Source organism: Neophocaena asiaeorientalis, unplaced genomic scaffold (assembly GCF_003031525.2).
Source record: "Neophocaena asiaeorientalis asiaeorientalis breed wild unplaced genomic scaffold, Neophocaena_asiaeorientalis_V1.1 scaffold33, whole genome shotgun sequence".
NCBI classification, from domain to species: Eukaryota; Metazoa; Chordata; class Mammalia; order Artiodactyla; family Phocoenidae; genus Neophocaena; species Neophocaena asiaeorientalis.
The window spans coordinates 2,582,849-2,596,611 of record NW_020171988.1 but is presented as its reverse complement, the minus strand read 5'-3'; the positions used below and the strand labels follow the sequence as shown (position 1 = coordinate 2,596,611).

Here is a 13,763-nt window from a genome sequence, read left to right as displayed (position 1 = left end):
AGTTCCATTGCAGAGATAATCGTCAATCTTTTTTTATGCATAGCCTCTTGGTTTGGTTAATGTGAGTCTTTCCTTGCTTTAATGAAGTTCTATTTAATAAATTGAATACCTAGTGGTGCCGAAGGTGGTGGATACAGCAGGGACTAAGTCAGTAGAGACTGGTTCTCTGTGTCTGACCGTTCTGAAACTACAAAGCTGGCCACCCCACTGTAGACCATGGCAAATTCACTGAGGCAGTGGTTCTCAGATATTGCTAGAGTGAGTTTGCTGGGGAGCTTTCTAAAATCCAGGTGGCCTAGGCCCTACTCACAGAGGCTGAGTCATTGGGTTGGGCCACTGAATTATTAGCAAGCTCCTCAGGAAGTCCTGATAAATTTACAGCAGACACTTTTGGTGCTCTGCCCGTATCCCCTCAAACCCTTTACCATTTTTGTGTAACAAGTTCCCAGCACTTTCATTCAAATAGCTAGCACCTGTGTCTGTGGGTGGGTGGGCTGCTCTCAGGTTGTTGAAACCCTTTTTGCTTGGTATTAAACCAGAGGTGTCTGGAAATGTACATTCCCTTCTGTGTGCTGGAATATAAATTCTCCAGTTACATTGACCTCTGTCTAGGACAAATCTAAGGTTTAACCCACACTGTCTCTCAAATGGTCCTGTGGAATTGACCCTCCATGGGACTTATCATGGGGCTTATCATCCTGTCCTTCCTGGTCCCATATCCTCCCTTCTCTACCAATCTCCAGTTTTTCCTGGGTATATTTTTAATATATCAGTTTCACATGAATCCTTATCTGACATCTATATCTGAGGAACTCAATATAAGTCAGGTACCAGTATTAGAGAGCCACTGAATTAATAAGAAGGCACTTACTGAGGCCTTATGGAAGATAAGGATGGCCCTTGTCCTAGCCTTGGTCCCATATCTTCCCATTTAGAAATTCTGTAATGACAATAATAGTTTTTTGTCACATAATTTCAAACTCCCTGAGAGAGACCGCGCTACACATCTCTCCTATGCCCTAAAAGTTGCTACTAGACCAAGGCAGCTGCCACTCTGAGAGACTCCTCTCTGTATCACTCAGGAGGTAATAGGGGACTGGTTTCTTGCTGCTGCCTTGTAATGTATATATGCAAGAGGAAATCAACGGCTGGCCCAGGATTGCATCCTTAAACTTTCAATCGGCTAATCTGAATTTAAAATTAGTCTTTAACATCATTGGAGGATTCTTTCCCATGTGAGTGCTGCCAAATTTGAGTTCCTATTGTTTGGAAGCATTTTATCTGCAGGGAAATGTCAGCAGATATCTCAGAATTCGATAAACTCGAAGTCACATCAAGTATCTTCTGGCAGTATTTCCTGGTACCTTTGAAAAGAACTTGGTAAAACTATAGCAGATTCGGTTGTGTACAAAGATATAAGTACAATGATGATCCCTGCAAAACTTTTATAAGAGCGAAACATTGGCAATGACTTCTATATCCAACAATTTAGGATATGTTAAACAAATTATGTTATATCCATAGGACGGAATATTATTCCCAACCTAAAAAGAATATTGCCAAAAAAATTTAAGGAGATGGACAAAAGTTCATGTTATAAGGTTGATAGAAAAGTGAATAAGGCATATCATACCGGTTATCCCTAATATCCATTCTCTTTTCTACACTAATTTAGTCCCCAATATTTGCCTAGGTACTTGGCTGCCCCAAGTAAAGACTACATTTTCTAGTTCTCATTTTTACAATGAAGAGTGACATGTGACTAAGTTCTGGCCAATAGGATGTAAGCAAAGATGGTGAGTGTAATTCCTGGGAATATCCTTGAAGAAAAAGAGGGGGAAACCTGCCTTTTCCTTCTCTTTCATAATTCTTGTTGCTGGATGTGAATGTAAGGCCAGGAGCAGTTATCTTGGATTATAATGCTGGGAATAGAGACCACAAAGAGCAGAAAAATAACTTAGAAAGAGACAGGGTCCCTGACACGGTGTTGTACTACCCAGCTCCTTATACCTACCTTAGGACTTATTTGTGAAACAGAAAAAAAAATAGTTTTATCCTATTGAAATTGTTGTTATTTTTTCTTTTGTTAGTCACACTCAGAAGTAATTGTAACTGATACAAGTTACCCAACAGTGTGCTCCTGCATTGTCTAATATGACAGCCATCAGCATATAGCTATTAAAATAAAAATTAAATTAAATTAAAATTAAAACACAGTTCTTCAGTTCCATTAGTCTCATTCCAAGTGCTCAATAGCCAAGATTGGCTAGTGGTCTCCTTATTGAACAGTGAAGATAAAGAACATTTCTATCATTACAGAAAATTCTGTTTGACAGCACTGATACACATAATGTTACATCTTTTTTAAGAAATGTGTATGCATGTGTTTGTGTGTACATGAGTGTAGAGACAGAGAATAGACTAAAAGATAAGAGAAATAAATGATAAGAATGGCTTTATCTGAAAGATAAGATCACAGGTGATTTTATTTTCTTTATGTTCATCAACACTATCAAATTATTTTATAATTAACATTTTGTATATTTTATTGAGGTATGATTTACGTGCTTAAAACATTCATCCACTGCAATCATTCAATGATTTTTAGGAAATTCATAAAGTTGTGCAACCATCACCAAAATCTAGTTTTAGAACATCTTCATAACTCCTAAAGTTCCCTTACCCAATTACAACAAGTCCTCACTCCTGCCCCAGCCCTAGACAACTGCTCATATTACTTTTATACTATGAAAAGGATTTTTAAAGACATACCAGTTTTATCAAGTTCCATTTGTTCAGCATGAGTTGAAATTTGGGACCATATTTCATTCTGGAGCTTTTTCAAGAACTTCTTACTGTAAATTTCCAAGTCTGCGTGGGACTTCATCATGGAGATGGTCTGTTCCGGAGGGTAAGACGCTATTTCTTCTAACTGGGTCTTGTTGGCCCCTTGGATGCCCATGGCAAACACAGTTACATCCTCCAGGCGGAGATTCAGTGCAGCCTCACGCACCTTGTCATCTGATGGTCTGTCAGTGACCAGGACTGCAATCTGGGGCACTCCCTGTGCCCTTCTGCTGCCACTTGATGCTGAGAAGCCTTCTCTCCTCATCTTCTCAATGGCAGCACCAGCATTGGATTTCCCAGCCCGCAGAGAAAGCTTCTGGATTTGCTTCTGAAATTCAGATTGGGTTGTGCTTGAGCTCAGAGGAGAAAAAGTCTGAACTCTGTCACTGTAACTCATAAGACCAAGCCGCAGGCATTTGTCTTTCACATCCATGGAGGAGGTGATATTCTTCAGGAAGTTCTGCAGGTTCCTTAGATTCTGTTTGGTCCCAACAGACTCATCCACCAGGAACATGATGTCGGCAAGCGAATCTTTATGACAGGCCCTGGGGAAGGGGACTATGGAGGGAGAAAAAGTAGGAATGTTAGTACACACCTCTGGCCCAGAATGAGAAAGGCACTCTACAGATTGTCAGAAGGCATTAGTGAAAATAGAGGCAGTCATGATGGATGCAGTTAGCATTTTTTTTAGTGAAAAAAGGATAAAAATTCTCAGCAAAATTTACATTGGCCATTGACTTCAGAGGATTTGCAATGCTCTTCCCTCTGTCTGAAGAATGCTTATTATGATTTTCCTACCACATCTCATCAGCATGTTCTTCATGAGCACCATCACCACCAGTATGACTACCACCACCACTACTACCACCAACAGCAACCACCTCCACCACATCCACCATCACCACCACTACCACCTCTACCTCCACCTCCACTACTACTTCCACCTGCACCACCTCTACCACCACCTCTGCCACCACCATGGTCTTCATGACCACCATCACCACCAGTATGACTACCACCATCGCCTCCACCACCACCACCACCTCTACAACCACTACCCCTCATTTTCAGCAACTCCACCACCTGAACTTCCAACACTATCACCACCACCACCTCCAAGTCCACCACTACCAGTATGAACCACCACCACCACTTTCAAATGCTGAAATATAGGCATAAATTAGTAGAAATATACCTGAGTTCAGGGAGCTCACATTCTATGGGGAGGACAGATAAATAAATTATGCTATTTCAGACCATAATAAATGCTAACAAGGAAATAAAATAGGTGAATCAATTGAGTTACCCTATGTTGGGGATGTGGGATGAGAACTAATTGATCTGAGACATAAAAAGTCAGGGAAGACCTCTCTGAAAGGATTACATTTGGGTTGAGAAAGATGAAGAGAAAGATTGACCTACACATTGTGTGAAAGGAAGAAGAATTCTGGCAGAAAGAAAAGCGAGAAATAGAAACAAGCAAAAGCCCAGAGTAGCCGGAGCCAATGAGTGAGGGGAACAGTGATGGATGAGGTCAGAGGGAAGTAGGGCCCAATCATATGGGGCTCAGATGATCTTATTTAAATCTTTTAAATATCACCCTAGTGCCTGAGGGGAGATAATGAATTCATTAAAAAACAATTGCCCTAGTCCAGGAAAGAGATAATGGTTCTTGGACAAGAATAAAGCAGGTAAGACAGAACGACAAGAGTAGTTTTGATGCATGAATTAGAGACAGAACAGAGAGGACTTGATGATAAATTAGATATGAGTATTGGGAGACAAAAAGGAAGTGGTGAAAACTCCTGGGTTTTTGGCCTGAACAACTGAGTGGATACTGGTGGTATCTTTTTCCAAGATAGGGGAGATAGTGGGAAGAACAGGTTGGAGGGAGAAGTCAAGAGCTCCATTTCAGACACGCTAAGTTTGGGATACTATTGAAGATGCCAGGTAAGCAGTTGGTTGTATAAATCTGGAATCCACAGGAGAGTATACCACACGCACAGAATGCCCACTCCAGGAACAGGTGGAGGAGCCAAAACTGTGGGGGGTGTAGCCAAGAGATAAGCTCAATCTTGTCAAGAACTAGAAGTGAGCTCTAGAAGCCAGAAGGCATGCCTTACTTATCTCTATCTCTCCAGTACCTGGTACCTGGTGGGAGCTCAGAAATACTTGTGGAAGTATAATAATTCTCATAAATCTACCAATGTACTCTGAACCTCACATAGTTGGCTAAAACAAACTTACAGCATGGCCCACTCAACTCAGTATTTATTTGCAAAGAGCTATTACTATTAATGACAGTAAACTGCCAAAATCCATACAAGTCATCTCACCCATATTGTAAGGTAGATATTAATATCCTCACTTTATAGGTAAGGAAACTGAAGCTCAGAGGTTAAGTAACTTACTCAAGGTCTTTAGCAGCCAAGCCAGGGTTTGAACGCAGGCTCCAAAGCCCTTACTCTTAACCTCTAAAGGCAAGGATAGGGTCTTGACAAACAAAACCTTGTTGTACTGTATACTACTGTGAAATAAATTAGGAGGAGTGAGAGAAACACAGGTCAGTACACAAAACCTTCTAAGAAGGTGGTAAAGTCCTATGGTCTTGGAGAGCTCAGGCTACCTACAGGGTTGTAAGATTTCCAAGGTCCCCAGGGTGAGGGGTCACAGGAAAGTTTTTTCTCTGGGAAGAGAAGCACATGTGCTGTAAGAACTTGCTATTTTCCCCAAGGCAGGAAGAGTGAGGGATGGGAAGAGTGGAGGTAAAAGTACTCCCTGATGCTTCAGGGGCAGCACTAACTGTGACAGAGACTTCTAGATACTTACCCAAACCCATTTCCTCTTCTTGCTCATAGGCCTAGACCTGATTTCTCAGCCTCACCTGCAATTAGGTGTGGCCATGGGACTAAGATCTGGCTAATGAAATATGAGCAGAAGTAGTGTGTGTCTCTTCCAAGCTTAGCCCATAAAATCACATCTTGAGTGATGTTCCATCTTTTTTCCCTTCCACCAGCTCTATACCAATTCCCAAGGCACCTTGAAAGTAATATTTGAAAATGAAAGAGCCACCACCAACATAATTATCTAAATAGAAGGAAGACAACTTGAACACTGGCCCTATAGCATTACAAGGGAAATAAATAAACTTCTTATGATTCAGGAAGTCTGTTTGTTATTAAGGCCTAGGCTGGTCTGACTGCAAAATCAACCCATAGTGATAGCCAAGGAATTGGTGAATGATAGAGCAGGAAAAAATTTCAAGATCATTCCAACTCTCATATCGTACAAAGGAGGATGCTGATGCAAGGCTCAGAGAGATAAAATCACTTCCTCAAGTTCACAGTCAGCTAGTGGTATTGTCTGGACCTCTTGACCTGTGGTCAGGGCACTTTGTACCAAACCAGGTGGCTTCCTCAAGTCTTAGAACTAAATAGCACCCACTCAGAATAGCCCCTCATCAACAATAGAGCACAGAGGCAGCCAGGAAGCTCTATTTTGCTAGGGGCTCTTTCTACATCACTCTGGAGACAATGGCTGGAGCCCCTCATTAGTGCAGCACACTTACTGGGCACCTCCCATGACTGTGTACCGGCCTGTTTCGTCTGTTCATCAACAGTGCATGCGTAGCTTCCTGTCTCACTTTACCCTTTCTTTACTAATGCTTTCTAGGATTACCTCCCACATAAACTACTTGTACTCAAGGGTCTTCTGTTTCAGGTCTTCATGGAGAACCTGATTAAGACATAAATAAAGCATTTTTCAAATGAGAAGCTGTAAGTCATGGGGGTAAAAGTAGCCCTCTTTTCAGCCTAGGCGATCAAGACTGAAAGTTGATGAGAAGGAGGTCTTCTGCATTTCCACATGAAATACTGAGATTTCTGGTGAGTGGCACCATAGAGATAATAGGAGATGGCTCTCTGGACCAGATTACATGGGGATGGGACACTTCTTCAACCAAGGGATTCCTTACCTACTGTATGAGAGTGGGCTGCTACCTCCTTGTACTGAGCTGCATCCTTGAGAATCTGCGTCATGTTTTGGGAGAACATGCTGAGATCTTGGACCGTCCGGAGGCTGTAGTGGAACTGGCCTGTGGCCATGGCCCTCAGAGTTTCCTCAGGTGCCCCCTGCAGCCCCACTGAGATGATCCTCACCCCGTCACTGCGCAGCGCCTTGGAGGCCTCTTCCACGGCATCCTCGGACTCGGCTGAAGCCAAGACCACCAGGATCGGAGGAAACTGTCTCCTGTCCCTCCCGTTTGAGAAGTAGGTCGTGTGCACCTCCCGGAGAGCATTCCCAATCCGCAGGGAACCGCCCAGGAACCTGAAGTTCTTCTTGAGGTGGTTCAACATGGGGCCTCTGCTCTTGAAGGTGCTGAGCTGGAATTCTCTGTGGAGCACGTTGCTGTACTGGGCCAGGCCCACACGGTACTTGTGGGCCTCTATGGGGAGGCTGCTGATCATCTTGTTGATGAATGTCTTCACAAATGGGAAGGATTTAATTCCCAGGTAGTTGGAACTATCCACCAGAAATACCACGTCGGCATACTCAGGGCCTGGCCCTATCAAAATAAAATGACAACAAACCCTTTGGGTCAAGAGGGACAGTTTTTGTACCCACCTATCAGTCAGTCATCAGCTGCAGGCTTCTCCCAAGAACTGGAGAGAAGGAGTGGAGGGTTACGGGTAAGGTGGTTCTGGGAAAGCCAAGGGAAAATGTCCTGAGAAAGTGGGGTACAGCCATGAGCTATTACCATTGCAGGCAATATTCACAGCAGCTGGGAGTGGAGGAGTGTGTACCTGCCTCATAAAGAGAGTCTGGACAAGGGGAGGCACCAGGAGCATTGACTTTAGCAGTCATGGTCAGCCACCTCCATCCACCCAGTTAGTGATCTACTGGTAAATGTTTAACTAAGCAGGACATTTCTTTCAAATTGACCCTGAAATTCACTAGGAAGTCCTAGGGTAGTACAGTGCAGGGTTAAAAATACTTCTTTGAATGATGTTTTCAGTAATTACAGAAAAACCTAGCTTTCATATTCCATATATGCATATATGGAATATGAAAGCTTTTATATTACTTATTATATATATATATATAAAATTTCCTCTGTGGTGTTCCTTTTATCATTTTCTTTCATTTATTAAAGCCAAGGTGCAAACTGACCCACAAAACATATGGGTTGACTCTATTCATACAGACATGGAACATCAGGACTTCAGCAAATCAATGAATAATTAAAGTTTTTCTAGCCAGGTGTAGCATAATTCATGCATTTTGCCCATGGCTTTCCATCATCTTCGAGAGCTTAAATTTGCTTGATAGAATATATTGCCAACTACAAATAAATGCTGTCTGCTTTGATTTTTTTAGTAAAGAAATAAATTCCTTGTTTCTATTTATTAAAATAAAGATTTGTTGAGACATAAAATATTTATTTTCCTAATAATAATAAGCATAAAATGTACTGGTACCTGGGCTCTGATATGTCAGTGTTTCAGTCCAAAGGATGAGAACAAATACAATTAACAGGATCTTCATTTTGTTAGTGACGTTTTCTTGCTTTTACTCTGTAAAAAATGTTATTTACAATATAAAAAAATCTCATTGTCTAACAAGAAATAACTACTGGGAAAGTTGGTTTAGAGCACAATACACTGTAAACACTGTATTAGTCAATAATGCCAGTAGTGTTTAAAACATTCATCAAGAGTTTGAGTATTTGTTGACAATAGATAATGCTAATGTTTGCTGAGTGCTTGCCATGGCTCAGATACTTTTCTCAGTGCTTTTTAAGCATTATCTTATTTAACCCTCACAACCATCTTACTGGGAGGTACAACTACTATACCCATGTGACAGATAAGGAAACAGGCACAGGTGACTTGGTAAGTGATGGATCCATCATCCTAACCCAGACAAGGTGATCACAGAGCCCAAGCTCTTAACCACTGTGCCATGAGGTTTATACAAAATCTTTGGACTCAGAACTTATGTAGTCACTACTTTTAACCATCTATTTTCATGTCAACAATGACTATTTTATATGTTCACAACTTGGCTCAAAAATCCAACAGCTACCCATGTTTCTTTCTTCATTAAACCCTTGTAAGAACTGTTCCCTCATTTCTGGTTATACTCAGTTTTATAAATTACTTTAACTTCAGTATTTCTCTCCATGAGCACACAATCAGAAATCTTCATGGGAATTTACAATCTTACAGAAATTCCACCAAGTCAAAGTTGTTCTCTATTAATAGGGAAATAGATAAAATAACCAATACTCAAAAATAGAGATACCTTCAATGAGATACCAAAGGTATAAGGACTGGATTTTATTCTAGAGGTGACCTTTCCAGCGGTTACTTTGAAATTTCTAATCATGTGGGAAGACTGAGGGAATCACTGGAAACTAGATTTGGGGGTCACCCTATAGATCATTTAGACTAAACCCTTATTTTGCTAAGGAAGAAATCGAGGATCCTCAGTAGTTATTGGCTGAATCATGTTAGCGATGACTTTCAGATCTATACTCATCATATTCTAATATATCATATATTTTACTTATTCATTAATTTTATTATTGAGATATAATTCACATTCTACAAAATTTACCCTTTAAAGTGGACAATTCAATGTGTTTTAGTATATTAATAGTATTTGCATCCCAGCAGCAGTGATTTTAGGAAGTTCATTCTACCACAAGGACACTGGTACTAGTTACTGCCATTTTAGATTCCTCCGTCTAACCTATTAGTGCCAGGGGACTTACCCATTCACCAGACAGTCAACACCAGGCCCAGGCACAGAGACCCTGCAGCCAGCCACCTGTGACCGGCCTCTATCCACCAGCAGGCCGGCACAAGCCTCTGGACACCATAGACTCCACAAATAGCCACTGGGGACCCAGCCCTGCCCAAAAGCATGAGGCAGAGCCTGGCAACCAACTGGCCTGGAGTCCAGCCCTTCTTACCAGTGTGGCCAGTAGTAAGCCCCACCACAACAGAAAGACACATGCAGCCCACATAGGGGGCACCCATAGAGCACATAGCTCTGGTGACCAGAAGGAAGTGTGCTGCTGGGCCCCATAAGACATCTCCTACATAAGACCACTCCTCCAATATCAAAAATGTAACTTACCTACCTAATATATAGAAATAAAGACACAGAATTAAGCAAAATAAATGACAGAAAAATATGTTCCAAATGAAGGAACAAGATAAAACCCCAGAAGAAGAACTAAGTGAAGAGACATAAGCAGTCTACTTGATAAAGAGTTCAAGGTAATGATCATAAAGATGCTCAATGAACTCACAGGAAGAATGAATGAACACAGCAAGAATTTTAACAAAGAATTAGAAAATGTAAAGAAGAACCAAAGAGAAGAATAAAATAACTGAAAAAAAAATACACTAAAAGGAATCAACAGTAGATATGATCTTCCAGAGGAACAGATCAGCAAATTGGAAGACAGTGGTGGAAATCACACAAGCTGAAAAGAAAGAAGAAAAAAGAATTTTTAAAAAATGAGGCTAGTTTTAGGGATCTCTGTGATAACATCACACATACTAATATTTGTATCATAGAAGTTCCAAAGGAAAAGAGAGGGAGAAAGGGACAGATAACTTATTTGAATAAATAATAGCTGAAAACTTCCCTAACCTAGGAAAGGAAACAGACAAACAGATCTTGGAAGCACAGAGAGTCTAAAACTAGATGAACCCAAAGAGATCCACACAAAGACACATTGTAATTGAAATTGCAAAAATTAAAGATAAAGAGAGAATATTAAAAGAAGCAAGGAAAAACCAGTTAGTTACATACAAGGGAACTCCCATAGACTCTCAGCTGACTTTTCAGCAGAAACTATGCAAACCACAAGGGAGTGGCACAATATATTTAAAGTGATGAAAGAAAAAACCTACAACCAAGAACACTCTACCTGGCAAGGCTATAATTAAGATTTGAATGACAGATCAAGAGTTTTGCAGATAAGTGAAAGCTAAAACAGTTCAGCACCTCTAAAACTGCTTTACAAGAAGTGTTAAAGGGACATCTCGAAGTATCAATAGAAAAGAAAATACCACAACTAGAAACATAAAAATTACAAAAGGAAAAAATCTCATTGTAAAGGCAAATGTACAGTAAAGGTAATAGATCAACCACTTATGAAGCTAGCAGGAAGGTTAAAAGACAAAAGTAATAAATTTATCTATATCCACAATAAGTAGGTAAGGGATACACAAAACAAAAAGATGTAAAATATGATGTCAAAACATTTAATGTGGGGGCTTCCGGGAAGATGGCGGAAGAGTAAGATGCGGAGATCACCTTCCTCCCCACAGATACACCAGAAATACATCTACACATGGAACAACTCCTACACAACACCTACTGAACGCTGGCAGAAGACTTCAGACCTCCCAAAAGGCAAGAAACCCCACCACGTACCTGGGTACAGCAAAAGAAAAAAGAATAAACACAGACAAAAGGATAGGGACGGGACCTGCACCAGTGGGAGGGAGCTGTGAAGGAGGAAAGGTTTCCACACACTAGGAAACCCCTTCGCGGGCGGCAACTGTTGGTGGCAGAGGGGAAAAGCTTCGGAGCTGCGGGGGAGAGCACAGCAACAGGGGTGCGGAGGGCAAAGCAGAGAGATTCCCACACAGAGGATCAAGGCTGACCGGCACTCACCAGTCGGAGAGGCTTGTCTGCTCACCCGCCGGGGCAGGCAGGGCTGGGAGTTGAGGCTTGGGCTTCGGTCGGAGCGCCGGGAGAGGACTGGGGTTGGCAGCATGAACACAGCCTGCAGGGGGTTAGTGCGCCACGGCTAGCCGGGAGGGAGTCCAGAGAAAAGTCTAGAGCTGCCGAAGAGGCAAGCGACTTTTTCTTCCCTCTTTGTTTCCTGGTGCGCGAGGAGAGGGGATTAAGACTGCTGCTTAAAGGAGCTCCAGAGATGGGCGCAAGCCGCGGCTAAAAGCTCAAACCCCAGAGATGGGCATGAGACGCTAAGGCTGCTGCTGCTGCCACCAAGAAGCCTGAGTGTGAGCACAGGTCACTATCCACACCCCCTTCTGGGGCGCCTGTGCAGCCCGCCACTGCCAGGTTCCCGGGATCCAGGGACAACTCTCCCGGGAGAACACACGGCGCACCTCAGGCTGGTGCAACATCATGCTGGCCTCTGCCGCCGCAGGCTCGCCCCGCACTCCATGCCCCTCCCTCCCCCTGGTCTGAGTGAGCCAGAGCTCCCGAATCAGCGGCTCCTTTAACCCCGTCCTGTCTGAGCGAAGAACAGACGCCCTGCTGCGACCTACACACAGAGGCGGGGCCAAATCCAAATCTGAGCCCCTGTGAGCTGTGATAACAAAGAAGAGAAAGGGAAAGCTCTCCCAGCAGCCTCAGAAGCAGCGGATTAAAGCTCCACAATCAACTAGATGTACTCTGCATCTGTGGATTACATGAATAGACAACGAATCATCCCAAATTAAGGAGGTGGACGTTGAGAGCAAGATTTATGATTTTTTCCCCTTTTCCTCTTTTTGTGAGTGTGTATGTGTATGCTTCTGTGTGAGATTTTGTCTGCATAGCTTTGCTTCCACCATTTGTCCTAAGGTTCTACCCGTCCGTTTTTTTTTCTCTTAATAATTATTTTTTTTATTTTAATAACTTTATTATATTTTTTCTTACTTTATTTTATTTTACTTTACCTTCTTTCGTTCTTTTTTTCCTTCCTTCCCCTCTTCCTTCCTTCTTCCCTCCCTCCCTCCCTCCCTCCGTCCCTTCCTCCCTTCTTTCGTTCTTTCTTTCTTTCTACTTCTACTAATACTTTCTTTCTACTTTTTCTCCCTTTTTCTCTGAGTCGTGTGGATGAAATGCTCTTTGTGCTGCAGCCAGGAGTCAGTGCTGTGCCTCTGATGTGGGAGAGCCAACGTCAGGACACTGGTCCACAAGAGACCTCCCAGCTCCACATAATATCAACTGGAGAAAATCTCCCAGAGATTTCAATCTCAACACCAACACCCAGCTTCACTCAACGACCAGCAAGCTACAGTGCTGGACACCCTATGCCAAACAACTAGCAAGACAGGAAAACAACACCACCCAGTAGCAGAGACGCTGCCTAAAATCTTAAAAAGGCCACAGACACCCCAAAACACACCACCAGACGTGGAACTGCCCAACAGAAAGACAAGATCCAGCCTCATCCACCAGAACACAGGCACTAGTCCCCTCCACCAGGAAGCCTAAACAACCCACTGAACCAACTTTAGCCACTGGGGACAGACACCAAAAACAACGGGAACTACGAACCTGCAGCCTGCAAAAAGGAGACCCCCAAACACAGTAAGATAAGCAAAATGAGAAGACAGAAGAACACACAGAAGATGAAGGAGCAAGGTAAAAACCCACCATGCCTAACAAATAAAGAGGAAATAGGCAGTCAACCTGAAAAAGAATTCAGAATAATGATAGTAAGGATGATCCAAAATCTTGGAAGTAGAATGGACAAAATGCAAGAAACAGTTAACAAGGACCTACAAGAACTAAAGATTAAACAAGCAACGATGAACAACACAATAAATGAAATTAAAAATACTCTAGATGTAAACCTACAACCAAGATTACTCTACCCAGCAAGGATCTCATTCAGATTTGATGGAGAAATTAAAACCTTTACAGACAAGCAAAAGCTGAGAGAGTTCACACCAACAAACCAGCTTTACAACAAATGCTAAAGGATCTTCTCTAGGCAAGAAACACAAGAGAAGGAAAAAGCCTACAATAACAAACCCCAAACAATTAAGAAAATGGCTATAGGAACATACATGTCGATAATTACCTTAAATGTAAATGGATTAAATGCTCCCACCAAAAGACACAGACTTGCTGAATGGATACAAAAACAAGACCCA

At 42.2% G+C, this 13,763-nt stretch overlaps 1 protein-coding gene across 1 annotated transcript in view; it reads right to left on the bottom strand.

The window, feature by feature from the left end:
- Positions 1-8,391, bottom strand: part of COL6A5 (collagen type VI alpha 5 chain) — a 106,208-nt gene extending 97,817 nt beyond the window's left edge. The window contains exons 1-3 of the mRNA XM_024747790.1: positions 8,325-8,391; positions 6,821-7,411; positions 2,773-3,405 (exon numbers count right to left, since the gene is read on the bottom strand). Coding sequence (XP_024603558.1) covers positions 2,773-3,405; positions 6,821-7,411; positions 8,325-8,391 — 1,291 coding nt within the window. The remainder of the gene's footprint in view (positions 1-2,772; positions 3,406-6,820; positions 7,412-8,324) is intronic.
- Between the last annotated feature and the right edge of the window lie 5,372 nt (positions 8,392-13,763).